Source organism: Penicillium manginii (assembly GCF_028828005.1).
Source record: "Penicillium manginii strain IBT 31320 chromosome Unknown utg000004l:1.0-7231830.0:1.0-7236170.0, whole genome shotgun sequence".
NCBI lineage: Eukaryota > Fungi > Ascomycota > Eurotiomycetes > Eurotiales > Aspergillaceae > Penicillium > Penicillium manginii.
The window spans coordinates 2,733,874-2,759,175 of NW_026643105.1; the positions used below are offsets into that span (position 1 = coordinate 2,733,874).

Here is a 25,302-nt window from a genome sequence, read left to right on the forward strand (position 1 = left end):
TCATTAGAGAAATGCTGTGGCGAATCGTATCCAACACCTCCCATAGAAGACACCTCGGCCATCAATCGACAGAATAACTAGAACCCAAGCTTCATCATAGATTATGGCCCTCCGTAGTATCAGAATTGGTGCTCATGGACGTTTGTAGATGACGACAAATGATCATCATGCTCCTGGATCAACAAAGTTGCCATCTGATCCGAACGTGGCAACCCCCAACCATTGTACCCACCTCTAGCCCACTCAAATCAGAGTAATTATTTATGTGTCTAGAACTATTTTGAATCCATAAGTGCCACCTGATAACGACTTTTGCCATTGAATTGCCAGATCTTGCCTTTGAGAGGATGCATAGGTAGGGAACCTACATCTTCGGTGGCACCAGCCCCTAGTACGGATCAATGCCATCTGTAGTAAGTGACACATATGTTTGGCTATAATATTGTTGCAGAAGAATTAAAAATGTCATCGTGACGAAAAGACGCCCCGATATGCTTAAATAAATGCTCTCCCAACACAATCAAGATCTAATCTCTTAAACTTGAATCAACCCATCTGTCACCTTGAAATTCCATGAACGCACCAGAGATCACCAAACTATACACCCTTTGTCTCTCACATTATAATTAGAATTAATCAACATGCCGCTCCACGTTTCCCAGTTCACAGAGAGGCCAGCCAGCGGCTCGAAGTCGCAGTTCGAGCCAGGTAAGATACCAACGACTTCCTGGGAGGTTGATAGATACTCAATAAAACCGAACAGGCCACAAGATTCCCATCCAACACTTGAAGATGCCCGGTTTGCAAGCAGACATGGAAAATCCCAAGCCTGTCTCAGACCAGATCCCCACCGAAGATGGCGGATATCAAATCTACAAGGCCGCCGGCAAGCTCGAAGGAAAGAAAGCCATCATCACCGGTGGCGACTCGGGCATCGGACGTGCCTGTGCGATCCTCTTCGCTATGGAAGGAGCCTCCAGCATGGCCGTGTATCTCCCCGAGGAAGAAGTAGATGCCAAAGAAACGAAGAAGCTGGTCGAGCAATACGGCCAGAAGTGCTATTGTATGCCAATCGACATTCGCAAGAGGGAGAATTGCAAGAAGATCGTCGATACGGCCGTTAAGGATATGGGCGGTGTTGATATCCTGGTCAACAACGCTGCTTTCCAGAATATGCTTGCTGATATTAGCGAGGTTACAGAGTAAGTTTTGCGAGAAGCGCCTTGTTCCAAGATAAAAAAAACAACCCCAGATCTCGTGAGAGGTACTGCGGATGTGCTGATATTTGATGCAGGGACCAATGGGAGAAGACTTTCGACACGAACATTCACTCGTTCTTCTACCTCTCTAAATATTCGCTCCCACATATGAAGAAGGGCTCTACCATTATCAACTGTGCTTCGGTCAATCCGTATATCGGCCGGGGTGACCTGCTAGACTACACGTCTACCAAGGGGGCCATTGTGTCTTTCACGCGTGCGCTCTCAAATCAACAGGTCAAGAAGGGTATTCGAGTCAATTGCGTCTGCCCGGGTCCTAGTATGCATCTGCCCTGTATAAAACCGAAGGCTCAAATGTCAGTGACTAACAACATGCTATAGTCTGGACTCCTTTGATCCCGGCAACTATGATGACTGAGGCGATGGAACAGTTCCATGCTGTGCCGATGGGTCGTCCGGGACAGCCAAGTGAGGTTGCAACTTGCTTTGTCTTCCTTGCAAGCCAGGACAGTAGTTATATTTCTGGCCAGTGTCTGCATCCCAACGGCGGTATTATGGTAAATGGATAAGCTCGTCAGTGATTCGAAGGGTTGTTCTGGCTTCGAAAAGCATTAGGTGTTGCTTTAGTGAAGACCATCAGCATAAAGGGTTATTAGGCGATTTAGATATAAAATGATCTATAAGGTTACGTGTTAGATGTCCGACTTGACGATTGAAGTTGGAAAGTACTGTTCTTATCCCAGTACAAAGCACTCTAAAATAGCAAAATAGTTTGCTCGGCGTCAAGACAATGGATCTCGTCATGATTCCGGATTTACTAGTTTCATGTAATGTTGTTTGTATCAAGACAGGGCCAAGAAAGGTGGAGTTTTTGTAAGAAATTCATTTAGACTAATCAAAGAAATTGGAGTCACAACCAGAGGCCTAAAATTTACAGTAATAAGACACAAGAGACTCCACGATGGCTTGGTATGCGTTTTGAATCCACCGCGTCTAACGGGACGTATCAAGGAAAGGAGAACGGAAATAGAAAAGGTATTTGCCCAATGGCTTAACGGCGGTACCACATGCGGGTGATACGAGTGTGACGCATCTTCTTCTGCAGCTGGAAGATACCGTACATCAGAGCCTCAGAGGTAGGGGGGGCCTAAGATGTGATAGTTAGCAACGGCAATTCAAGGATAACAAGGGAAGAATGATACTGACATCCAGGAACGTAAATATCAACGGGCACGATACGATCACAACCGCGAACAACGGAGTAACTGTAGTGGTAGTAACCACCGCCGTTGGCACAAGATCCCATGGAGACAACCCATCGGGGCTCGGGCATCTGATCGTAGACTTGACGCAGGGCGGGGGCCATCTTGTTTGTCAAGGTACCGGCGACAATCATGACATCGGATTGACGGGGGGAGGCACGGAAAATGATACCCAAGCGATCCTGATCGTAGCGGGGGTGGAAAGATGCATCATCTCGACTGCACAGCAGGCGAGACCGAAGGTCATGGGCCACAAAGAGGATTGACGGGCCCAGTTGGTAACTTGATCGAGGGTGGTCCTAGAAGCGATTGATTGTTAGCCAGAGCACCGCAGACAGGTTACGTCGTGGCAAGACGGTTGTGTGTGGAGGTTGCCGAGGCACCGTACAAGACGTATTGCATAGCACCCTTCTTGGGCTCCTGGGTGAGGAGAGGAACCTCCTGGCGGACCTTGCCAGAGGCAGTGAGGCCCTTAGATGATGTCGATTGCTGCTCAATGGCAGTGGCGGATTTCACAGATGAGGTCGAGAGGGCCGCAATGGGCGAGGCGCGAGGGAGGCATGTCGCCAGGCGGGCGCGCGCTGTTGGACGGATTAGAAGGGATCTAGGCATTGCGAGTAGAGGGGATGTACCGCTCAAAGAGCCGGAGAGAGCCGGTCGCACGAGAGGCATCATGATTGTAGTCTCAGTGAGATAGCGAGTCTGATCCGGGCAGCTTGAAGGTGGCGGGCGCTCTCTGGGTAAGGAGGACTTTTGCCGGAGGAAAACGGTAAGAATGACGTGGTAACAGACTGGTTTGTGCAGGTTGAGGTAAGGGATTATCGAGTCTGTTATTGGTGGAGAGCTGGTAATATTCCGTTCCTGTGTCGTGTATGGTAAAAGCGGTCAGTGGCTTGGAAAGAAAATCAGGCTTCGTATGATTGGTTCCCCATATATTGGCCTGAGGCCATAAAATTGTGGTCAGTGCATACCTTAGTCATTCCCTTCCGCTATCGCCCCCAGCTATCTTGGCCCGATATGCGGGTGCTTTGGACCTTAGCTGCATCCAATTCAATCCTCCATTTCACTGCATTCTCTCGCGACCCCTCGAATAGAAGCATAGTCTGCTTTCATTTTTCACGCCACATCTAAGCACCGATATCGAACCTCTCATTATCCGTTGCCCTTCTCCAGTCCCTAAACGCAAATCAGAAAGGGGAACAAACAGCTGCCCCTCCGATTCTGAACCTGATCTAAACAATCACCTTCGGGGATTGAACACTCTGCAAAATGGCAGGACCAAAAATTGCCTGCATTGGTATTATTGGAAAATCAGTATGAAATAACCTGCTTCTGCGAAACCTAATTCCTTGCTAACTTCAATCTAGGACAATCCTCTCCATATCTCCCTCTTCCCTCCATATACAGATGCCACGATTGAATTCTCCTTCCTCCTAAACTCATGCCTCGACATTTTCGAGATCCGACGCAAGCACACATCTATCGACCAAGATCTCGGTCTACTACAAGCAATTGACGAGAGGTTAGCAGCCTACGGCTGGCTGACGACAACGGGCGTGAAGCTTCTAGTCATCGTGGATCTATTTGGCCAAGAGAATGCTGGTGCAGGGAAGCCAACAGGGTCAGCGGTCAGCGGCTTGAGAGACGCTGATGTCAAGCCCGTAAGTCAAGGATTCGTCTCTCCTAGGAAGATCAAAATGGGCTCTTTTGGCTAATTTAAAACCCCAATGGTTTAGGCATTTCGATCTCTCCAGAGCGCATACATTCAACTCCTACAAAATCCTTTCTATTCCCCAGATGATCACGCTCCTGCGCCTGGATCAGCAGCTAGCGCAGCATCTAATTCCTTGCCTATCTCCAACCCCAAGTTCATCGCCGAAGTTCAGCGTATCGGCGAAACGTGGGTTCCCGGTGCTACTGCATAGATTATGATTTAATGAAAACCGACATGTTTTGCTTCAAATAAATTCATTGCTTGTCATAAAATGGACGTAAATTTTAAATACAATTACAAATATGTATTTCCTCCAAAGTCCGCTTCCAAATAGATGTATTTTGAGGCGCGGGTTCAATGATTCCTCACTTCGGCTTCGGTCTGTTCCAGGGCAATGATCATTTCCTCCATTTCTCTTGGGTTGCAGACGGCCCATACGCCACCTCCTTTGGCGTTGACTCGGCCAACTTCTTTTCCAACTAGATTCCGGCCAACTTTGCCTGGCCCGATGCCGATCCAGCGTCTGACACCCTGTTCTTGGTGGAGATAGCGTATACTGTCCCACCACCGGACAGTGTCGGTGCATTGTCGAGAAAGTAGATTTTTGAGGTCTTCCTTTGATTGGAAAGGTAGGGAGGAGACATTAGAGATACAAGGCATTCGGCCAGGGAAGCTAATGTCGGTGTGTTCGAGTGCTGTTCGCATGTATTGAGTAGCGGGAAACATCACAGGGCTATGGAAGGGGCTTTCGCTTTTGAGTCTCACGGCACGAGGATCGTGTCCGCCAAATTGGCGCAGCTGAACCAGCAGAGTTCTGATTCTCTCGATACTGCCGCTAAGAACGATCTGATTGGAGGAGTTGATGTTCGCAACCATAACTTGCTGGATTGATGGGGTTTGAACGGTGTCGTCAGTTCCTAGCCCGAGGAACTCGTGCACCGTTCTGAGGAGGCTTTCGAGGTGTTCGGGTTCGCAGATCAGTGCTACCATCCCGTATGTTTCGCCAGAGTGTTCGACCATTTCTCGGGTACATCGGGCCATGACTTCGGCCCGGTGCCGCACTAGCTTGAGCGCGTCGGAAAATTGGAGATAACCTCCAGCAACTAATGCTGTGAATTCTCCGAGACTATGACCCAGAGTCACGTCCACTCGGGATGTGGTGTTAAATCCGTACTCATTCTCCAGAATGCGGAGGATGAGCACAGAGATGGCCATGATGGCCGGCTGCGCGTTTTCGGTCTTGTTTAATTTTGAATTGGGACCATCGGAGATAATGCGGGATAAATGGAATCCTAGGATAGAGTCCATCTCATCCAGGAGGCGCGTCGTGGTTCGAGGGAACCGATCCATCCAGGTATCGGCCATGCCCACCCGTTGTACTCCATGACCTATGGTTATATCATTTAGCTGCGGTCCGACATCTAACGACAAGGAAGTCAAAGAAGAGAGGTACCTACCTGGGAAAAAGAGAGCCGTGTGCAGCTCCCTCCTGGGTGAAGGGGCCCGGGTCATCAGCCTCAGAGCCCCAGTCATGGCCGGGGAAGTTAATCCCCGCAGGTGACGCCTTGAAATCATAACCGAGCGCATTGTAAGACTGCGTGCTGGGCGACTTTGGCCTTGATCAAGACCCAACGCAGCATATGATCATGGTGATAGCTGCAGTTACCCGTGAGAAAGAGCAGACATCAAGATGAGACAGAAGGCCACACATAAAGTTGAGCAACTCCTTTGGAATCCCCAACGCGGGCGTGGGGCTGGGGATTCACGTGAGCGTTTCTTCCGCATTTCGGGGGAATCGGGGCAGTCGGCCCCGGAACGCGGCACTTGTCCAGTCCTGAGCCACAAATTACTGTAGAACACGGGGGATGATTTTCCGTGTTTTCGGATATGCCGCTGCGTAGTCATTTGCTAAGTATGTATAGTATTTTTAGTGGAGACCATTACTAGTAGTTGAACTAGCTGGATCCAGTTGTGATTCTCTTAATACTACTAGTATTTTCCAACTTTTGCTATATATTGCCGCCTTTTTAGCTCAAAGTTCCAAGGTTCCTTTGAAGGACTAAATAAGTTCAAAGTTTGTTACCAGAGATAAAACTTTTAATGAATCAATTGACCTTTTAAGTAAGTAAAATAAGTATTAAGTACTGTTAATACGATATATTGTCCATTTCTAGTAGCTACTACTACTACTACTAGTAGGTACTAATAGGGAAGTGAGTGCATTCCGCTGGTCGCGACGTCCTCACCGCCCCGGGCAGAACGCCAACTTCTTTGGTGTAAACACTCATTGCCAGAGCTCTGAGCCCATCCTTCCATTGCTGTCTGATTGCGCCCTTCTTCGCCATATCTAGGCGCATTCTCCCCAGGCCATTCTTTCACTCTATCTCCTGGCTTCGGCCGGTGTAATGTGAAGGCTCAGACCAGTTTCGATACCAAAAAAATGTTCGCACCTCGAGCCGCTCGCACGTCTCGACGCCGCCAGAGAACCAGCTCCGACGACTCGGTCGGTCCCCCCCAAAGCGAAGAGACAACGTTCCGTTCTACGTCAATCCGGAGATACCACCGCTGCGAGCTTGCTGAGAGACAATGCTGCAGAAGCACAGTCCGCGACATCGGTCTTGTCCAACGATCACGACCTAGCTACGGACCCCACTGGCCTCGACTCACATCTACCAATTCGCGGCGCAAAACCGAGTGAAGCTTCTAAAGTTGATTCGGAGGGAGCAGTAGCCCTAGTAAGTCAATACATGCTTTGATCGACTGCCCGTTGGAGATACCACTTTGTCTGTGTGCAAGGTATGGCCGCTGACACCGCTGAAAATAGTCAAAAACCGATTACTACATTGTCAATCAACTTCCAGCTCTGCCGGATCAGATCCGAGGCTCACAGTCAGGTAAGCTGCTCTACATATTGTCTGAATTTGTGATACTGGCCCTAACATGGTGGAAACAGATCCATTGAAGTGCTTTTTCGCGCCCGGTCATGACCATGCCTTGGCCTTGACACACTCACATGCTATCTTATGGCCCTACTCAGTCGCCACTTCTTCGCCTTCGCCCTCCGAAACCTTCACCGTGTCGATTCCCGAATCATGCCGAGACCCATATGGACCCGTACCCATCGGTGCCCTAGTATCTACAGCCACTGAACACCCCGGTCTTCTCATCATCATTCCTTCGACGGGCAAAATCATATATTGGGAGACTGTATCTAGCGCAGCATCTTTGGCATTATCTCGACAAAAGCAAAATGGAATTCAAGGGTCTACGCCCGGACTACTTTCCGGAGAAGTTGCGGTGGAGGTTATGAACTGTGAGCCATCGGGGCTTATCATTACATTCTCCTCTGGGCGAGTAGCACATGTCACCCTGAGAGACCCTCAGGGCAAGCCCTCTGTATTGGTCAACTTCCTCAGGAGCACTGGTGGCAGTGGAGGTGGACTTTTCGGCGGACTGAAGAATGTTTTGGGCGGTGGATATTGGAGGAAAGAGGTCACTGCTGTTCGCCCTGGTGCCCCCCGCCAGCGTGGACAGCGAGATGTGCTTGTCGCGACTTCGACTGGCCTGGTTGAGATCTGGAACACCCATTGGCATCACGGAAGCGCCTTGAAAAAGAAGTACGATGTTAAGGAGGAGATTGCGGCAGCACTCCCTTCGGATATGAAGAGTGTGAGTGAGGTCGATCTCAAGGTCATGGATTTTGCCTTTTCTGCTCAGTCTTCGGAGGAGCAGGAGTCTGATGAATCATGGGGCCTTTTCGTTGTCGTCAGCACCCCTCAGTCGTTGGAGGCCAAAACAATGTTTGTCGTCCAGCTCCAGTTATCTGGAAACCAATCGCGCGTCCAGTCTACATTTGCCGTGGGCCTCCACAGCATCCCGGCCATGGGCCAGGAGTTGAAACCCAAGATTCTGACCACAAGCTCCGAAGATACTGCTTTCATCATACTTGGGCAATCCGTCGTTATTCTATCACTTACAGCTATTGACGAGTCTCCAACCTCCCAACTCCTACACGACACCCAGAGGTTGGCCCTTCCTTTCCAGGATACAATCAACCTTCGATCCGGCAAAGAGTTCGAAGTACTGGGATATGGCCCCGAGGAACGCACTGACGATGAAGACGGCTCTTCATGTGTGATCATGATTCGAAACTTTGGTGTTGTCCGAATCGATGTGACTCCTCAATTTTCTACAGAGCATGATGTGGAGGAAGGCCCAGTCACGGCCAAACACAAACTTGAGCAGGCCATTTTCTTCGGTACTATGGCAAAGAACCCTCTTAACCTGGTTGGCGATGGCGGTCTCGACTTTCCTCCCGAGGAGGTTGAACAAGCCTCCTTGGAAATCTGTAGGGAGCTTCTTCAGTCCGACACCCGATTTATTCCCAGCACTACGATTTCCATCGATCAAAATCTGCGACTTCGGGCCAAAGCCCTCAGCGACCTTGCGTCTCTACTCTCAAAGAAGGGCAATCCCTTGGGCCGTACGGCTAGATGGGAGCTCCTTTGGGGCGCAGAGAAGCTTGCTGCCCAGCGGGCTATGTGGAAATTGGAAGAGACGCTCCGGAACAAGAACGAGGGTCTGTTCCTTGGCCAGGTAATCGATTCGATGAACGAAAAGTTCAAGACTTCCCCAAGCGGCGACACCGATCCCGTCCGTCAGTGGTTCTTGAAGGATACTTATCAGATGGAGCATATTATTCCATGGATCAAGCACTCGGTCAAGTCTCGCAAGGGCAGCTCCAAGCAGACGCGCAAGAACTCGGAGCAGATTTTGGAGGCCAGTGAGCTGTTCCTTGCGGTTACAGAAACAGCCTTCCGGTATCGTGATGATCATGCTTCAATGTATGGCCTGGGCGACGACTTTGTGGAGGATGGCGTTCTTGCCGATGGGTACGACACTCTACCCGAATTCTGGACCTCTCGACGAACGGGATACGCGGAAGCCAGAGATCTTTTGGAAATCGAAATCGATAGCGTTCTATTTTGGGCGCAACAAAAGAAATCTAGCGCAGATGCACCGGACGGACAAATCGCAAAGAGACTCGCCGCAAACAGTACGCGTCACCTTCGATCCGTCGGTCAAATGCACCGCGAGCGAACACGTTGGCTTGCAGCACAGGATGACCCCAAACTCGTCGATGAAGGTGTTTCGATTGAGCAATCTTTTGTCAAGGAACGCAAGTGGTCGCTCTTCAAATTGGCAGGAATTGACCATCTCCAAGACGCAATCGTTCTGGCCGAGCGATTCCGTGACATGGAAGCTCTGGTCGAGCTAATTCTCGAGCTTTCTGACCAAGTCAAGGAACGCGCAGAGAAGGGTCTGGCATTAGAGAACGCGGAGACATCTGTGTTTGGTGTAGCTCCTATCGGAAATAGCGTTGCAGATGTTGAGCGCCGGATTGCACAATATTTCGACAAGTTTGGCGAGGCTTGGTCAGACGCATACTTTACACGGCAGATTTCTATGGGAAATCCTGGCGCGTTACTCTCAATGAGGAAGTATCAGCGGCCCGTAACCAGCTTCCTCCGGAAAACACCTGCATATGCTAAACTCAGCTGGATGAACGATGTGGCCGGCGAAGATGATTACGAATCCGCTGCTGCATGCTTGGAAAACCTGGCCATCGGCAGCGAAAAACAACTTTGGAACCACCATGTCGAGATTTCGCTGGCGAAGCTCAGCAAGTTGGCTTCAAGGGAAAAGAACCCTTCCCTTGGCAACACTTCGGCCTTCCAAGAGGATATCGACCGCCTCGACGACTCCATCGCCATCGACGAGACTCAACACAAGCTCTACCACTACATCCGTCAATTTACTGATGGTGCAATCGACCACAAGGCCGAGCAAGAGCTTGCCTTGGATTACTTTGGAAGCTATCTGGCGCAAGATCGTCCATCTCTTCACGAAATCTTAGGTGACGCTCTTTCTACTCTCGTCAACCGAAGTCTCATCGGAACCGACGGACTTCTTGATGTCCTCACCCTAATCGGTTATGTCGAGGTACCGGAAGATGTGGACAGCGATATTTGCAGCCGCGAATTCTACCAAGCCCTCCGGGTTCTCGATCATAGCCGCGATGCGCAGCGAGACCCTTCATATGTATCTGCCTTGCGAAAGCTAATTTGGCGACGATGCATGATCAAGGATAACTGGAACGCTCTTGGAAAGGCCGCAGAGGGAACCAACGGAGACTCGGACAGTGCCACTCGTGACACCGCCATCTACCAGACCTTGTTGACCTGTTTGAGAGGTAAGTTTAAGATGAATCTCCATTCCAACACATCACATTCTAACATCCTTTCTATAGAACACTCTGATATGAGTCTCCAATCTCTCTTCCAGCCCGTATCCCCTGCCGAGGCCTTGATGGCCGACTCTGAGTCGGACATCCTCGTCTCACGCTTCCGCCCGGAACAAAGGGCGCGGGTTGCTACCGACCTCCAGCGAGAAGACGATCTTCTACGTGATTATATTGAAACCGGCAAGCTTGACTTCTGGTTCCAAAATCTCCTGGAATCAATTGGGTCCCAGACAGCGCCCCAACCAGATACTCCCGCGGGCAATGCTGGGGTCCAGGCTTCTTCGCCCTCGCAGGATTCCAAGGCGCGATTGACGTTCGTTTAAGCCAGTGTGGTTTCTTTTTTTTCCCCTTGATTCGTGGCGGTGCTAGAGGTTTCACAATGATCTGCGGGTTGATATGATTTGTATTTGTAGCATTTACGGAATATCTGAGTCTCCTATTTCTCTCGTTCACTCTCGTGCTCTTTCGCGTAATGATATGTTTCTTGAAATATCTTGTTGCCTTGGGTGATCTTACGAGATATTTTCGTCAATGGATACCCCGCCTTCAATGAAGGCATTCTCTGGTCGACGCGTGGCACAGACTCAATTGATGCGTGGGTGCAACGTCAAAGTACGAGGACGACTAGTAACTACTATCAACCGGCGCTTTAACGTATTGTCAGTCTGATTGCCCAATAGAAGGCTATTTCAATTATAATAGTACCTATCTACGCGGTTTGATGAAAGGAAAACAAAAAATAATGATAAATTCCGAGACTTTAGATACTCCATTGACAGTCGTTACCGTAGGTTTGGTTATGTAGATCTTGGCACAATAATAGAAACAACGAGGTCGTCAACAACTCGACCATGACGACGACCCGCTTACACCTTGGCCCCATTCTGCTCAGTCTCACTAGGACTGCTGCTGCTGGCACTATCGACCTTGGTGACGGTTTCCCCGTTCTCGTTCACCACTTCGCCGCCGTGGACCTGTTCTTCGAAAACGGGCTCCGGGTCGATGGTCTCGAACTTGGTTCTGAAGTCGGCGAGGCCCTGTGTGCTGCTGTTTGAACGACGGCGAGCATTGTTAAAGGTGTAGCCATAGTCATGGACTTCTTCGCCATCACGGCCCCTGAATGAGGTGGGGTCGGATTAGTACATGGTTCCAGCAGCGAATGGCGAGGGAGAAAGGACGACAAGGAGGGTGACGATGATGCATTGGATGCAGTTCAGTAGACTTACCAGTTACCCTTACCACCACCATCTTTCTTTGTCTTCTTAGGGTCGGCATCGGTTGGACCGGACTTGCCGAAGAATCGAGGGAGGTTCTCCTGAGGGGCTATCACACCACTCTCAGGAGCCTGGTATTCACGGTCATTGAATTTGTGAGAGCGAGTCACTGTCCTCATCAGTATGGGATGGCCAACGAACCACGGTAGAGGACGGGGGAGGGGACGAACTGATGGGAAGTACTTGAGATGATGTTTTGAGATGGATGAGAAAGGGAAATGGAAATGGAAAGGGAAGACAAGCCGAAGCTGAGCAACCAAAGATGGTGCCGCATCTCGCGTGACTCGTGACCTCATACCCCCGAAAATGCGGGGGGGTTGCACTAAACCCGGCCCCACCAACCTTAATGCATCATGACGGAGGGCTTTAATTAGCATGTTTCTCGTTTGTTGTTTGATGGTTTGGCTTCATAAAGCTTGTAGAGCTTTGGAAGAGACTATTCGCTCTTCAATTGGTGTGTTTGTTAGCCCGGGATTATACTATTTCGTGTTATCATGGGATGATGTGACAAGTCACGCCATACACATCACGCCATGAGCCCCAGTGGTCAATTCTTGTGAAATATACGATTGTAGCTAGCTTTAAAACCAATTACATTGACTCAATTGCTCAATTAACCAATTGACATTAGAAATCTAGGGTCCGGAGCTCGGGAAATTAGGCGAGAGAGGCTGAGGTGAACTTGTTTAGAATGTCTTGGCATTCCCACCAGCACATTCCAGTATTGGTTTCATCATTAGTAAATAACACCCTAAAGAAACTTTGACTTCAAAATATAGAATCCTGCCCTTCAATCTACCTTTCAAACACAGGAGTCGTCCAGACTTCAGTCATCCTCAAATCTACGAATAATCCTAGCGGGTATACCCCCAGCAAGACACCGTGGTTCAATATCGCGTGTCACCACAGCTCCTGCTGCAATTGTAGTGCCTGATCCAATACGAACACCGTCCAGAATCGTAGCCCGGGCTCCAATCCAACAATCTGCCTCAATAATTATTGGGCGAGCAAAAGAAGTTCCACTGTTTTCTCTCCGGTCCTTTGCGTCGGGTTGATGTGTACCCGTGCAGATACACACACCGGGCCCGATCAGAACGCGATCATCGATTCGGATAAATGCATTATCAAAAAGGGATGCACTATGAGCCCAGAGGTCTCTGTAAGTATGTAGTGCATGAGACGTGGGGGCTGCCAGTCAGTAAAGAGATGTCAACTAACTCGCGATTGATGTATACATCGTTCCCAATAAAGACGTTACAGCCCCACCCAACAAAAAAGGGCGGCTCGATATTTACTCTCTCTCCCGTTTTACCCAGCAGGTCTTTAGCGACGGTCATACGCCGAGTCTTTAATGATGCAAGCGTACTTCCTTCAGGAATAGTTGTCTCATTGAATTCATTCAGCGATGTAAGTGTTCGGAGCTTATGGTCTTGGAGTTCGGGAGATCTCGAGGCCGTAAAGCTAGGGAGACTACGCTTTAATGATGGAACGGGGATAGTGGTAGAGAAATGACGGACCTCATTCCACTTATCATTTTCTCGTATTCGTCGCACCAAGGAACCTGCGTATGGCTTCTCTTCAGCTCCGATATCATATCTTGGATTTCCGTGGAAGATGACATGTTCGCTAACTTTGGAAGTTTTGTAATTTCCCGGGTTTCAGTTTAAGCAATCGTTTGTCAGATTCAGCGGCCATTTAAGAGGTGGTCAGGTGGACTATCATTCAAGCATTCCAGGGGTGCGCCCTAAGGGACTTGGGCGCCAAACCTTCCACCGCGCCAACGTTTCAGTGAGGGGAACTCCTAACTCACCCACCCAATGAAAAGTCACAGCATACCTTGCATTGTTCAACGCAGGATCAGTCGCTTTGTCACTTCTTGTCACTGGTTCAATTGAAATACGATGTGTTTGAAGGACAATGGATTTGGACGAATTATGTCATGGATTGTTCTACTTGGAGGCCTACATACTGCACGATCCGCATTCCCCAACCACCTCCACCAGTATGAATGCCTCCACCATCTGCCTGGAATGAATTGCTTGTTTCTAAACCCGCCACCTCCCATCCCCCACATGCAATGCAACCCAGAAATGTTAGCCTAAGCAGGTGTGGAATAAAAGGACGATGTTTCTCCTTTCTGTAGTCTCCACCAATACAAGCCAACCCACTCGCCAACCTACTCGCCTGATATAGTTGCCGGTTGACTATATCCCCTTTACTCTCGCCAAATCCTCAACTCATCACTTCAACACACGGAACACTACTTCGCCCTTCAAGAACCCGCCAAGATGCAATCCATTCTCACCGCTTCACTCCTCGTTTCGCTCGCTGTCTTTTCCACTGCAGCTCCCATCCCATTCTCCTTGGCAACAAAGGATACAGCCCTAACTGAGGCTCAACTGATTCAAATCGCCCCAACATCAAAGACCTGTGACGATGCCCCCGCCGAAGGAGAATGCGCTACAGCCAAGACAGCCGCCACCTTCAGCTCTCAGTCCTTCAATGACTACAAGGTCACCAACAAGGCCGAGCAAGCCGCAATCTTGAGTCTGATGGCCTTTGAGAGCGACGACTTCAAGTATAACAAAAACCATTTCCCCGGCAACCCAGGCCAAGGCAGTAAGTACCTGCGTCATCTACTTCCGCGGATCCCTCCATTTCTAACTAGAAATACCAATAGCTCGCAATATGCAATCCCCAGCCTTCAACAAGAAATACGCCAGCAGCATCCCCGCTCTGAAAGACAAGATTGCCGCCGTCTCCAATAGCCCCACTGATCTGCTCGATTTGCTGCGCGATAATGAGACCTACGACTTCGGATCTGGCGCCTGGTTCCTTACCACCCAGTGCTCTAAGGATGTGCGCTCTGCATTGCAGGATGGTTCTGAGACGGGCTGGGAAAAGTATATTAGCAGCTGTGTTGGCACTTCGGTTACCGATGAGCGCAAGCAGTACTGGGAGCGAGCCGTGAAGGCCCTCGGTGTGTGAGAAGATGCTTGGATATCGTCTTGGTAGATCATAGAATCGGCGTTTCACGCGTTGGGGTTCAGGAATTTGTTTCCTTGCAGCGAAGCTGGTTCTTCGCGGCATTTCGGAAATCGGGGATTCCGCATCGATTCTTCTGTCTGCGTCTAAGGTATGAATTATGTCTTTTATGCTATCTCAAAGCTCCAAAAAACAGTCATCGATGGTACACGATTTTCCGCGCAATCTTCAAATTGCAACGTCTTTGAACTAGTTCTATTCGTAAAGAATATTAACATAGATAACTTGGTATCTCATCTCATTGCCGTAGATCTCATTTCATATACAAAAGGCTCCAACTTTTTGCCAACATTTACAAAACACCCTTGGTGCTAACGATATCGCCAGCGCCGACCTCGCCGGCCGTTTTCCGGGTGACAGCGGTGCGAATAGCAACCGCGAGAGCCTTGAAGGCACTCTCCGCGCGGTGGTGGTCGTTGTCACCGTATGTGCAGCCAACGTGGAGCGTGACGTCGGCAGCTTGGGCGAAACTCTGCAGACCGTGGGTGATCATCTCAGTGCTCAGGTCGCCGATCTTCTCGCGGCGGAAGCCAAGGTTGATCACGGCCCAGGGACGACTTGACAGGTCGATAACGGCCCATGAGAGAGCCTCGTCCAGCGGGGCGTCACCGCGGCCAAATCGCGCCAGTGATTGCCGGGCGCCCAGGGCTTTTGTGAATGCTGTTCCGACGGCTAGGAAGGTGTCCTCAGTGGTGTGGTGGTCGTCAACTAAAGGGAGAAGATATTAGTGGTCTGGTTCTTCGCTATGCTGGGAAAAAGTCGAGAGAAAGCGATTGACTGTTGTCGTCGAGACTGGCGCAACTTACTGTACAGATCGCCCTTTGCGCGAACCGCCAGACTCATTCCGGAGTGCTTGGCCAGCGCATGCAGCATGTGGTCCAGGAAGCCAATTCCAGTGCTCACGGTGATCTGCTGGGTCGGGGTGAATTGTGTGGCATGACTGGCATCCTTAGGAGGGACAATGCCCTTCTTTGCGGCTTCTGCTTCTTCGGGATCTGTTGGCGGGGGAAGTGGGTGGAGGGCTCGTAAGGCGGGAGGACGCCACCGTCAAGGGAAAGCGATACTTGGATTTTGGTCTCGTTGGTGACGCGCGAGACGACGGCGGTACGTGCTTGGAGGGCCATGGTGGTCAATTGGAGGTGTTTATGCAGCGGTGAGAGAGTTGAGTCGGGGTCGAGTCATCTAAGTTGTTGCTAATCATACTTTCTTTCTATGTGACTCGCCGCTCTCCGACGGGGGAACTTTCTAAAAAGGGTTGATCCGCACCATGTCGAACCATTCGGTGTCTGAAGCAAAGACCGTTCAGATTAATTCGTTTCCACCCTTTAAAAACACTGGCTGGTCCAGATTTCTTTACACGATCTATATCTGATCAACTCAGTATAATTCGCTCTCCCTCTCGGCTACTTAATTCCTCTTCCTTGTTCCCTTTTCGCCGCCTCATCAGCTTCCTCCGCGCCCCGAGCTCAATAGCCACCGCCGCCATCATATCTTCCAGCATTAGGCTGCGCGACCACTCCTTGCATCTGACGGCAGTGATAGAAACTCAATTACAGCCATTATGCCACCGCCATCCAACCAACGGAAGGACATTGAACCCCCGGAGGAGGTCACCACTCAAGCCATGTTGGGCTTCATGACCGGTGTGTTCCGCGTATGTATTCCTTGACAGCCAAGTGCAGGTAGACCGCCGTTCAATGAGAACTAACACCTGATGCAGTTCGGCTCAGTCTCCATATTCGCACATATGATCATGAACCTCCCACATCCTTTCATCTTCTCTCCCCCAAAGCCTCCCGCCACGCAATCGCAAGCTCGTTCTCGGCCCTCAATCTTCTCGCGCGACTATCTCCGTTCTCGTCTCTTTTACCGACCGCTTGAAGGCTTCTCAGAATGGATCTCGCCAGGTTCTCGCGTTTATCGCGGCTTGACACCGCAATTCAAGGTGTTCCTGCAGATCGCAGCCATGACGCTCGGTGGCTGCATCTGGGCCGAAAGACGGGTCGCAGAGTACATTGAACTGATGCGGCGTATCAAAAGAGCCGAGCGTCTCCAGGCCGAGCGCAATCAGGGTTCCCGGCCGTACTAGTGTAAAATGAAATTGCTCGAGTCATGCGGAGCATACATATACTATGATCCATACGGAGTAGACTACACCGATGCGCGGGATCGACGGATGTACCTCGTATCTGCGAGAACGACCTGAACTGACCGAATAAGTAAACATGCTTTTCCCGAAGGCTCCGGGAATTAATTTTTTGTTTGGGCAGGATTTTGGGCAAGAGATTGATGACGCAGTCTCTTCTTTCTCATTGACTAGGATGGGATGCCACGCGAAATGGAATTGATCTGAATCCTGGAGATTATCTCAAAGCTTACCCCCTTGTGGCGCTGTCGATCTATATTGCGATCTCCATGTTCGTGGACCCCAGAGACGTCAGTTTTACCCCATTTACTCCGTAACCCCCCTGGGGGTACTCCATACATCCCCCAAGCCCGAGGACAGCGGAGCTCGCGAGGGTGTCGATCACCCTTTTTCGATGTGGATCCGGGAGGATCGTACGGAGTTCTTTGATAGTTCCGTCATCGTCGCCCCATATACATCCGTAGCATATCAATAGTCATCATGGATCGCATCGCATCACAATTTTGTCCACATCACCGTGGCACGAGAGCGAATCACGCAAGCGCCGTGCGGGAACGGGTGGTTCCTGCGGAGTAGATAGCCGGGCCAATATCCCTGCTACGTACAGTACATGTACATCCACTACTCATACACTACGTCTTAGTCGATGTGGGTGGAGTACGCCTCTTACGTGGCCAAGAAGCCGCAGTCTCTCGAATGCGGTTACCATTCGACATGTCGCGAACGCATGTCTCATCGTAAGAAGGTGCATTTGGCCGATGTATGAGATGACACACACTCAAGTACCCAATTAGATGCGAAATGCATACTGAATATGTAGTAGGATAGTTACCCGTACTCCGTAGAGTGAGGATACTAGTCCACGGGTTATATTCACACCATACCAGAGGAAAAAGAAAAGAAAACGGAAAAAAAGAAAAAAAGAGTAGACCGATAACAATAACCAGTCTATTCCGTACAGAGTCCATACTCCATAGAAAAAAAGATCTGAAACATGGCGATGTTCGAAGCAGCTGGGAGGGGCGACCGTTTTACTGCATCCGTCCATTCCTCACCTCACCTCCTTTTTCCTCCCGAGGGGACCGTTAATCTCATCGCTGCACTCGTCCAATTTTCCTGGTGAGTTCCTTGTTCTCTGCTCGCGGGAGAAACTCTCTGATGTAGAGTTTGACCCTTGCCCTAAGATTCCCTGTCTCTGCCCTCTTTCCCCCCCCCCGCCACCAAGTCGAACTCTGCTCGTCTTTCACAATCCCAAGTTGATCGACAATCCTGACCTCATTCTGGGTCAGATCAGCTCTCGGAAGTGTAGAAGAGATCTTCTACGACGAATCGGTTTCGTTGATCACCGCCCTATTTTGTTGTTTTCTCTAGACTTCGCCGTTTTGAGTCTGTGTTGTCGGGCCAAGCTCTCTTGAACTCTCCCCTTCCGGCGAACCTATAACCTTCGGTGCAACCTCTCTCTCTCGCTCGTTTCGCCACATTGTTGACAGCTGCCACACGCGTCTGGGGCAATTCAGTCTTCTTCAATATAACCGCCGGATCCGCTTTTTTTCTGACAGTGGAGTCTGTTTGCTATCCCTAGCATCTTTACCCGTCAATTGCTTCCATGGCGACTTGAAGCTGTACGTCCTTGACCATCTCCTTGTCCCTACCCCGGTACCCCCGCTTTCGCCAGTCCCCCCCAAAGCCTTTCGGAACTTGCCAGCTCCAGCTCTTCTGCCTGGCAACCACCGACATGTCTTCCAGCCTTCTGTGCTAACTGCCGCTGTCCAGTGTGAACGACGTTGGGGTCGTCAATGGGACAAGCCCGTTTCTCACCATTATCTCCGCCGATATTTTCGACGCCTACACTCGCTACTAGTTAAAATCTACCCTCTTCCTCCTCCCTCATACTCTCGCCATGGCCGAGCTCAAAATTGCCCCGAAAGAACGGAGGAAAAGTTTCAGCATGTTCAGCCCAGCCTCAACAGCCTCAACACCCCCAGCCCCGCTTCTACGACCTCCGATTCACGATCGAACCCCCTCTGATGATACCTTTACGAAGAATAAGAAGTCCCGTCGCAACTCGGGCTTCTTTGGTCGGTCCCAAAGCCCGAATCGATGGTCAACGGGACCTAATGTCCTCCGCCGACCAGGAACTGCGGGAGAGACAGCCGCCTGGTCTGCGGCTATGTCCTCTGCAGCCACGCCCACCATGGAAGCCCCTCAACAAAGTCGCAAATCAATGCAGAAGAAGCGCACCTCGGTCTTTGGATCTTTAAAGTCACTTCATTCCCTGGAAGACGATGACCCTCTCAGTGCCTCCGTCGGGTCATTGGGTGACGAGCATGCCGGTATTAGTCCCCGAAATGGGATCTGGTCCTCGGCAATCCTTCATCATGGACCCCTCCAAACGACGGGCAGTATGTGGCGAAAGAAGAGCCAGTACCTGGTCCTCACCGACAGCCACATCATTCGTTTCAAAAACCAGGCCAAGGCCGCCGACTCCTTCCCTTCAATCCCGCATTCGTATGCACGGGCTCCTGCCTCGCATCGCCAATCCGTCGCCTCGATTAGTTCAATGCAGGACATGCAGCTGTTGGTTGCAGAGCCCTCTGCAGGAATTGCGTTGAACAGCATTATTGCAGTTTACATGCTGGAGGACGCCCGAGTTTCCCCCACGGTAGAGGTGGCTTATCTTGATGAGCGCACTCACAAGGCTGCCCTGGTTCAAATGCAGACATCTGACCTTCAGGAACTACAGCTTTGGATGGTGGGTATTCGCCAAGCGGCGCAGATGGCACGGGCAAACGACCCTCTGCCTTTCGACCGGGGCTCGGTTGAGTATGTAACAAGGATGTTGGAACACGAACGAGATTACGACCCGGCTGTATTCCGAATGTTCCGGGTCATACAGATTGCATCCAGCAAGTCTCCTACCCGTTCGTCTTCCGATGACCTGACCAAATTGTCGCCTACTGGCTGCTACCTTGCAATTGGACTGCACAAGGTCCACTTGATTCCGATGCAGAAAGCAGCCAATCGATCATCCGTCGTATCTTTATCCGATCTTGAGACCGCTACATCATTTGGCCTTATGAACCTGACTGGCCTATCCATGGAATACGGGGACGATAGCCTGCATTTAACTTTCCGGTGAGGCATCACGGAAGCCCGCATCTGCCACTGACGTTGCTAATGATGAAACAGTACCCCTTTGAAGAAAGCGTTTAATGTGTTCCTGGCTTCGGTTCATTCAGTCGAAGTTGCTTGTTGGATTCGACAACATACCGAGTATCTGCGCCCACTGTGGACGCAACAGCCGTATGATTTCGTGGTACCACGTGAACTTCAGAACGAAAATTTCCCACCCGCTGCTCTGGATGAAGACTATGGTTGCTTCGACCGCACTCTAGTTGCTTATTCGGCTAGTTATGACGTTGACACATCCAATATTCGGTATACCATCGACTTGGAATGTGAAGATGCGCCATGCTTTCGCCTTCTTCGACCGGCATCTTCAAGAACTTCGCGCTATAGTGCGCATGAGTTGATCGCCGTTATGCGTGCTCTGCGATACAATGAATCATTTCGATCGATCTCGTTCCGTGGGATAAACCTCGATGCATTGCAGGGTATTCGTGATGTACTTGGGGTGGATGTTGATGTTCATCTTGACCGATCTGGATCCCTCGTGAACATCCCAGGGCAAACCAATTTGACTGTTCTGTCCCAAGAGGTGCGTGCCTTGGCATTGAAGAGCGAATCGCTTCGTCGACTCGACTTTTCGTACTGTCTAACACGAACGCCAACTCCAACTCTGGATAAAGGTAGCCGGGACCCCGGCTGTGGTATCCCCGAGGCTATCTTTCCAGTTTGTCGTCGTGAATTGACCAATGTGGATTGGGTTGTATTGAATGGAATCAAACTGGGCGAGTCTGATCTGGACTATCTAGTCGACGCCGCATCGCAAAGAAAGAGCCATTTGCGAGCTTTGGAGGTTGGTGATTGTGGGCTGTCTGTGCACGAAATTGACCTCTTACTGTCTACCATCGTTGCTCAAGAGTCAACGCTCGAAGCTATCAACATTTCGGGGGTACAAGGTCGCTTGAACCCGGATGTCCTGCAGCAGTACATTGGATACTTTGGCCAGATAAGGAAGATCAATCTTTCTCGCATACCCAGGACATCGGGCTCGGAGCCTCTAATTACAGCAGAGATGCTTTTCAATTGGCGGCTCGAAGAGCTGATTCTCAGTCGAACAGCGGTGAATCGCGAAACTGTGGACTCTCTCGCTACTTATCTGGCCAGTGAACGTTCCCAAAATCTTCGCATGATTCGTCTTGATCAGTGTGGATTGACTGGAGAGGATGTCGCCATGTTCATGCATTCTATGTCTGCCGGCCCAGGCAAACCGCGAAGTCTCCATTTGCATGTCAACGAGAATCGTCTTGACAATGGATGTTCCTTCCTTTTCGATGCGATCGCTAAGAATCTGACCCCATCCCACCTTTCCATGCAGATGATTGACTTCAAGAAAGAGGAGCACTTCCGACAGTTGGTCGATGCGGTACGAAAGAACAATACTCTTCGCTATCTGGACATCTCGAAAGCTTCTCTTCCATATGATGCTGGCCCGGAGACCTGCCGGTCGCTGCAGTTGATGTTTGAGGAGAACGATACCCTCGAAGCTTTGGATATCAGCGGAGAGAGTGCGCATCTAGACGTGGCACGCTTCGGAATTGGTCTCAATCTTGCACTCACTGGTCTGAAGAAGAACACCTCACTTAAGGTCCTGAAGATTGAGCATCAAAAGCTCGGCCTTCAGGGCGCAAACACGTTGGCATCTGTGCTTGAGGAAAACGAATCTCTACGTGAGGTGCACTGCGAGAACAACGACATCAATCTACAATCGTTCACAGTACTGGTCAACGGTCTGCAATGCAACCGTACCCTGCTCAGCCTCTCCAATATGGACCGAGACCGATACATGTCTCTTGATAAGGTTCGTCGCGAGGTTGACAACGTTCGTTGGGATGCGGGCACCACTCATACCTCGACGGCAACCTCAATTCGCCGTTCCTTGCATGCAGCCATGGGTACCAAGAGCCACCGTCTGAGCAAACACCAACCGGCCAACTTTTCTGTGTCGCCCACCGAGAGCTCGCAACTTGCAGCCCAAAACGTGGAATTTATTCTGCAATCACTCCACCGCAAATGGGATATGGAAATTTCTCGGCTGCAAAGGTATCTCCTGCGTAACTACAATGTTACTCATGGAATCGAAGACCCAGAAACCGATGACGCAGCTAGTGATGGACGTCCTGGCACCGCAGCAAGCCTGGGAACAATGCTAGATAACTTCAAGTTCGAAGTTGCCGTGTCTGCAGACGAAGTCCATGCCTCTCCCCCTGATGATTCGGCCGCATCAATCCACCTCCCTGAGGAAGTCATGGCTCTGCCCCCAACCGAACGCCGCGATTCAGAGCCTAGACCCAAGGTTTCATCCAAGAGCTCGCGCACGGCCAGCCGAATGAAGAGCGTGCCTAACCTGCGACCACAAACAGCCCGCACATCGCAAGTAATGCCACCAGGATTCAGTTCTTCCAGCCCTTCTTCCGCACGTCTCGCCCTTCCCGTCCCTCCTCTACCCTCGGCGGTGACCAAGGCAAGCAGTGTTCGCAGTGCCCGCAGTTCCAGCACCGTCTCAACTGGCACCGGTAGCGCACGCAGCACCTACGGGACTGCTTCGTCCTCCCTACGAAACTTCTTGACTGGCAGCGCCTTGAAGGAGCGACGACGAGTGGAGTCGATACGCCCGGTCTGTGTATCAAATGTATCAAACGACAGCCCCCCCACGGCTAGACTGGGCACCGCCAAAACTCGATTTGCAGGAGCTTCAGTAGCTTCCCCTCTCTATGGCCAGACCATACGAGATGTACAGCAAGGGAATCCCACACCACACTCTACCTACTATACCACCACCACACCCTTTCACTTCTCCACGAAGCATGTCTTCAGAAATTCCTATTTAGGATTCTTGAGCGCACACGATTTTCTCGCCTCCTATATATGAATCTTTACCATGTTGAGCTTTTTGAAACTACCACTCAACCCCCCTCCCCTGGTCATTCTACCTCTGTGTTTTCGTTTCAGAATGCATCAACTAACCAGCCTCTGGCCCTCGATACCCTTGAATTTTTCGAAAAAAAACTCCATTCTGCAACTCTGCTCTACTTTCTCATCACTACCGCCATGACAGGGTCCTCTGGTAATTCTTTTATTCTTTTCTTTTTGCTTCTACCCATCCATTTCTGGCGCGATTCTTGTGGATACAATTTGCGAGGCGCTCCGGCATTTCGCAGCGACGGCGTTTTTTTTCTTCTTTTTGCTCCTTTTTTTCCCCGGCATTGCTGTCATTGGAGTTGTATTCGTCGTTGTTTTTTTTTTCTCGTTCTATATCCTACCCTACTGCCCACTAGGGCTTCTCAATGTGACCGTGAATATTACTTACGTGATTGCTTTGCTTTTGTGATGGTAGTCAAGGGTGTTTGCTGAGCTGGTTTGGCTGGTCTGGGTACTCGCTGTGGTAATTATTAATCATGATGCTGTTGTCTGAAGATCCATTGGTAGTGTCTGGGCATAAATTAAATGAACATCACGTCTTGAGTCTGAAATACCCAAGTGGCTACTACTATACTAGTTAGGTACGTAATTTCCATCGAGAGCCTGCATGGTGGGGATTTTCTATTAGTAGTATCTTGGCTGCCGCCGCTCTAATGAAGTCTCGATCTACACCGCTGGAATATAAAAGCCCCTTCGCACGACCACTAATGGGACATCGTACATCAAGATATCGCACCACGGAATCTACTCGTCGACCCCGAAACGGCAAATATAATTCTTTTCGATTTCGATTGGGCTGCCTGTAGGAAAGAAGGTCTACTAGATGGTCGAGACGATGTTTCTGGAGTTGTATTCACGGTAAACGAGATCATCACCAATAACACATCCCACGAGCATTCCCCACTGGGAACGAAGTATAGACATGGTGCAGAATATTGAACGGACTGTTTACCACGAACTACACTCTGATGTATCAACGTTCCGCGCGTTTCTGAATGAATGGATAGCGTCGAGAACCGAGAGAGCTACGGAAGAGTATTTCAGTGCTCCCAAGCGGCTAGCTTAGCCGGATCTTCCTACACCTCCAGACTATAGGGTACCCTTTGAACCGGGGTGGGCAAAGGAAGGGGAAACTATTTGGTAAATGGGGGTGCGTTCGAGACGCATTGCGCTGGAGAAGGGGCAGTACTGCTTTCGGTGGCAAAGACCGCCGCAATGCAGGTTGTTGAAAAAAAAAAACTGAAAATAGCATGTAGCTGATGACTTTGAGTTGCTTGGGTAGATCGGATCTGGAACATTTTGAGTGTTCCCTATAGGTGAGCTGTGAATCAGTTAGCCTGATGTGATTGTAAACATAGCGGTGATAAGTAGAAACACCTCGTTCTTCAATTCTATTCGTGATGGAGCAACTTCTCCTTCTTCCTGCCCACGTTCGAGGACATCGAAGCCATCGTGGCGGAGACCATCACCGCTAGAACCATGATCACCAGGATCCGATCCCTCATAAATTCTAGAGTTGTGGGAGAGTAGTATTGGTAGTTGCTGAGTCCCCAGTATTCTGGATGTGTACTGGGAGATCTACTCCATCGTCATCAAGACCTTTTCTTTGGCGCTTGTGGATACTTTCGCGGTAGCATATTCGACAGGGTAGCTGAGAGTTGTTTTGTATCACTTGTCCAATCGAAGTAATTTATACCGGAAAATAAGGCCGCTGGGTCAGATAAGGAAGTTGCTTTGAGACTGCTAGTACAATATCAGCTTGTGCAATGAGGATCTTTTTGCTCAAGGCGAGAACTCACATAGGCGTCGGAACGTACAGCTCTCTCCGTTGCAGGAGCATGCACATATGCATACTCTGCTCCCCCATCTCGCCCATCATGGACGAAGTCTGCATCACCGTGTTGTACTAGATGCTCCGCACTGTTGCCCTGGCGCATGACTCGGAAAATCAGCGGTTCCGTGCAAACAATCACGCCGAGTCTTGAAGAGTTTCTCAGGTCTTCTCGAATTGACGGACTGGGTTTTTCGGCAGAATCATTTTCGAGCTCATTCGGTATCCTAGAATGGATCTGCAAGGAGTGTCACCGAGACCATTTCGGCTAGCGGACAAGGAAGAGTTTGAGAGGAAGAAAGAAAGATACCTACTATAGTACCTAGGTAGGAACCTTGGAAGGCGGAACTTGGAGAGAAGCAGGAAACTGCTCTAAAGGAACCTTGGGAGGAGCAGTAGTA

General features: G+C 50.2%; 11 protein-coding genes across 11 annotated transcripts; 6 read left to right on the top strand and 5 right to left on the bottom strand.

Moving 5' to 3' along the window:
• Window positions 1-641: 641 nt before the first annotated feature.
• Window positions 642-1,789, top strand: N7533_004754 (oxidoreductase, short-chain dehydrogenase/reductase family; the record flags this gene model as incomplete). The annotated part of the gene is made up of 4 exons (XM_057101404.1): window positions 642-708; window positions 764-1,202; window positions 1,295-1,539; window positions 1,602-1,789. 4 exons carry the CDS (start codon window positions 642-644, stop codon window positions 1,787-1,789), a joined length of 939 nt encoding a protein of 312 aa, XP_056961034.1.
• A 482-nt stretch (window positions 1,790-2,271) lies between these two features.
• On the bottom strand, window positions 2,272-3,154 carry N7533_004755 (NADH-ubiquinone oxidoreductase 19.3 kDa subunit; the record flags this gene model as incomplete). The annotated part of the gene is made up of 3 exons (XM_057101405.1): window positions 2,272-2,367; window positions 2,407-2,764; window positions 2,826-3,154. The coding sequence occupies 3 exons, from the start codon at window positions 3,152-3,154 to the stop codon at window positions 2,272-2,274; spliced, it is 783 nt and encodes a 260-aa protein (XP_056961035.1).
• Window positions 3,155-3,751: 597 nt separating this feature from the next.
• Window positions 3,752-4,407, top strand: N7533_004756 (uncharacterized protein; the record flags this gene model as incomplete). Its single annotated transcript, XM_057101406.1, has 3 exons — window positions 3,752-3,796; window positions 3,850-4,143; window positions 4,219-4,407. The coding sequence occupies 3 exons, from the start codon at window positions 3,752-3,754 to the stop codon at window positions 4,405-4,407; spliced, it is 528 nt and encodes a 175-aa protein (XP_056961036.1).
• A 143-nt stretch (window positions 4,408-4,550) lies between these two features.
• N7533_004757 (ACP S-malonyltransferase) lies at window positions 4,551-5,783 on the bottom strand (the record flags this gene model as incomplete). The annotated part of the gene is made up of 2 exons (XM_057101407.1): window positions 4,551-5,584; window positions 5,654-5,783. The coding sequence occupies 2 exons, from the start codon at window positions 5,781-5,783 to the stop codon at window positions 4,551-4,553; spliced, it is 1,164 nt and encodes a 387-aa protein (XP_056961037.1).
• Window positions 5,784-6,636: 853 nt separating this feature from the next.
• N7533_004758 (putative nuclear pore complex subunit Nup133) lies at window positions 6,637-10,823 on the top strand (the record flags this gene model as incomplete). The annotated part of the gene is made up of 5 exons (XM_057101408.1): window positions 6,637-6,733; window positions 6,792-6,931; window positions 7,021-7,090; window positions 7,150-10,449; window positions 10,507-10,823. 5 exons carry the CDS (start codon window positions 6,637-6,639, stop codon window positions 10,821-10,823), a joined length of 3,924 nt encoding a protein of 1,307 aa, XP_056961038.1.
• A 543-nt stretch (window positions 10,824-11,366) lies between these two features.
• Window positions 11,367-12,151, bottom strand: N7533_004759 (uncharacterized protein; the record flags this gene model as incomplete). Its single annotated transcript, XM_057101409.1, has 2 exons — window positions 11,367-11,616; window positions 11,727-12,151. 2 exons carry the CDS (start codon window positions 12,149-12,151, stop codon window positions 11,367-11,369), a joined length of 675 nt encoding a protein of 224 aa, XP_056961039.1.
• Window positions 12,152-12,600: 449 nt separating this feature from the next.
• Window positions 12,601-13,395, bottom strand: N7533_004760 (sugar O-acetyltransferase; the record flags this gene model as incomplete). The annotated part of the gene is made up of 3 exons (XM_057101410.1): window positions 12,601-12,931; window positions 12,993-13,235; window positions 13,292-13,395. The coding sequence occupies 3 exons, from the start codon at window positions 13,393-13,395 to the stop codon at window positions 12,601-12,603; spliced, it is 678 nt and encodes a 225-aa protein (XP_056961040.1).
• Window positions 13,396-14,062: 667 nt separating this feature from the next.
• N7533_004761 (uncharacterized protein) lies at window positions 14,063-14,762 on the top strand (the record flags this gene model as incomplete). The annotated part of the gene is made up of 2 exons (XM_057101411.1): window positions 14,063-14,393; window positions 14,443-14,762. 2 exons carry the CDS (start codon window positions 14,063-14,065, stop codon window positions 14,760-14,762), a joined length of 651 nt encoding a protein of 216 aa, XP_056961041.1.
• A 349-nt stretch (window positions 14,763-15,111) lies between these two features.
• On the bottom strand, window positions 15,112-15,943 carry his3 (imidazoleglycerol-phosphate dehydratase HIS3; the record flags this gene model as incomplete). The annotated part of the gene is made up of 3 exons (XM_057101412.1): window positions 15,112-15,527; window positions 15,626-15,814; window positions 15,865-15,943. The coding sequence occupies 3 exons, from the start codon at window positions 15,941-15,943 to the stop codon at window positions 15,112-15,114; spliced, it is 684 nt and encodes a 227-aa protein (XP_056961042.1).
• A 437-nt stretch (window positions 15,944-16,380) lies between these two features.
• N7533_004763 (uncharacterized protein) lies at window positions 16,381-16,908 on the top strand (the record flags this gene model as incomplete). Its single annotated transcript, XM_057101413.1, has 2 exons — window positions 16,381-16,473; window positions 16,540-16,908. 2 exons carry the CDS (start codon window positions 16,381-16,383, stop codon window positions 16,906-16,908), a joined length of 462 nt encoding a protein of 153 aa, XP_056961043.1.
• A 1,957-nt stretch (window positions 16,909-18,865) lies between these two features.
• N7533_004764 (uncharacterized protein) lies at window positions 18,866-23,020 on the top strand (the record flags this gene model as incomplete). Its single annotated transcript, XM_057101414.1, has 2 exons — window positions 18,866-20,100; window positions 20,155-23,020. 2 exons carry the CDS (start codon window positions 18,866-18,868, stop codon window positions 23,018-23,020), a joined length of 4,101 nt encoding a protein of 1,366 aa, XP_056961044.1.
• Window positions 23,021-25,302: the final 2,282 nt, after the last annotated feature.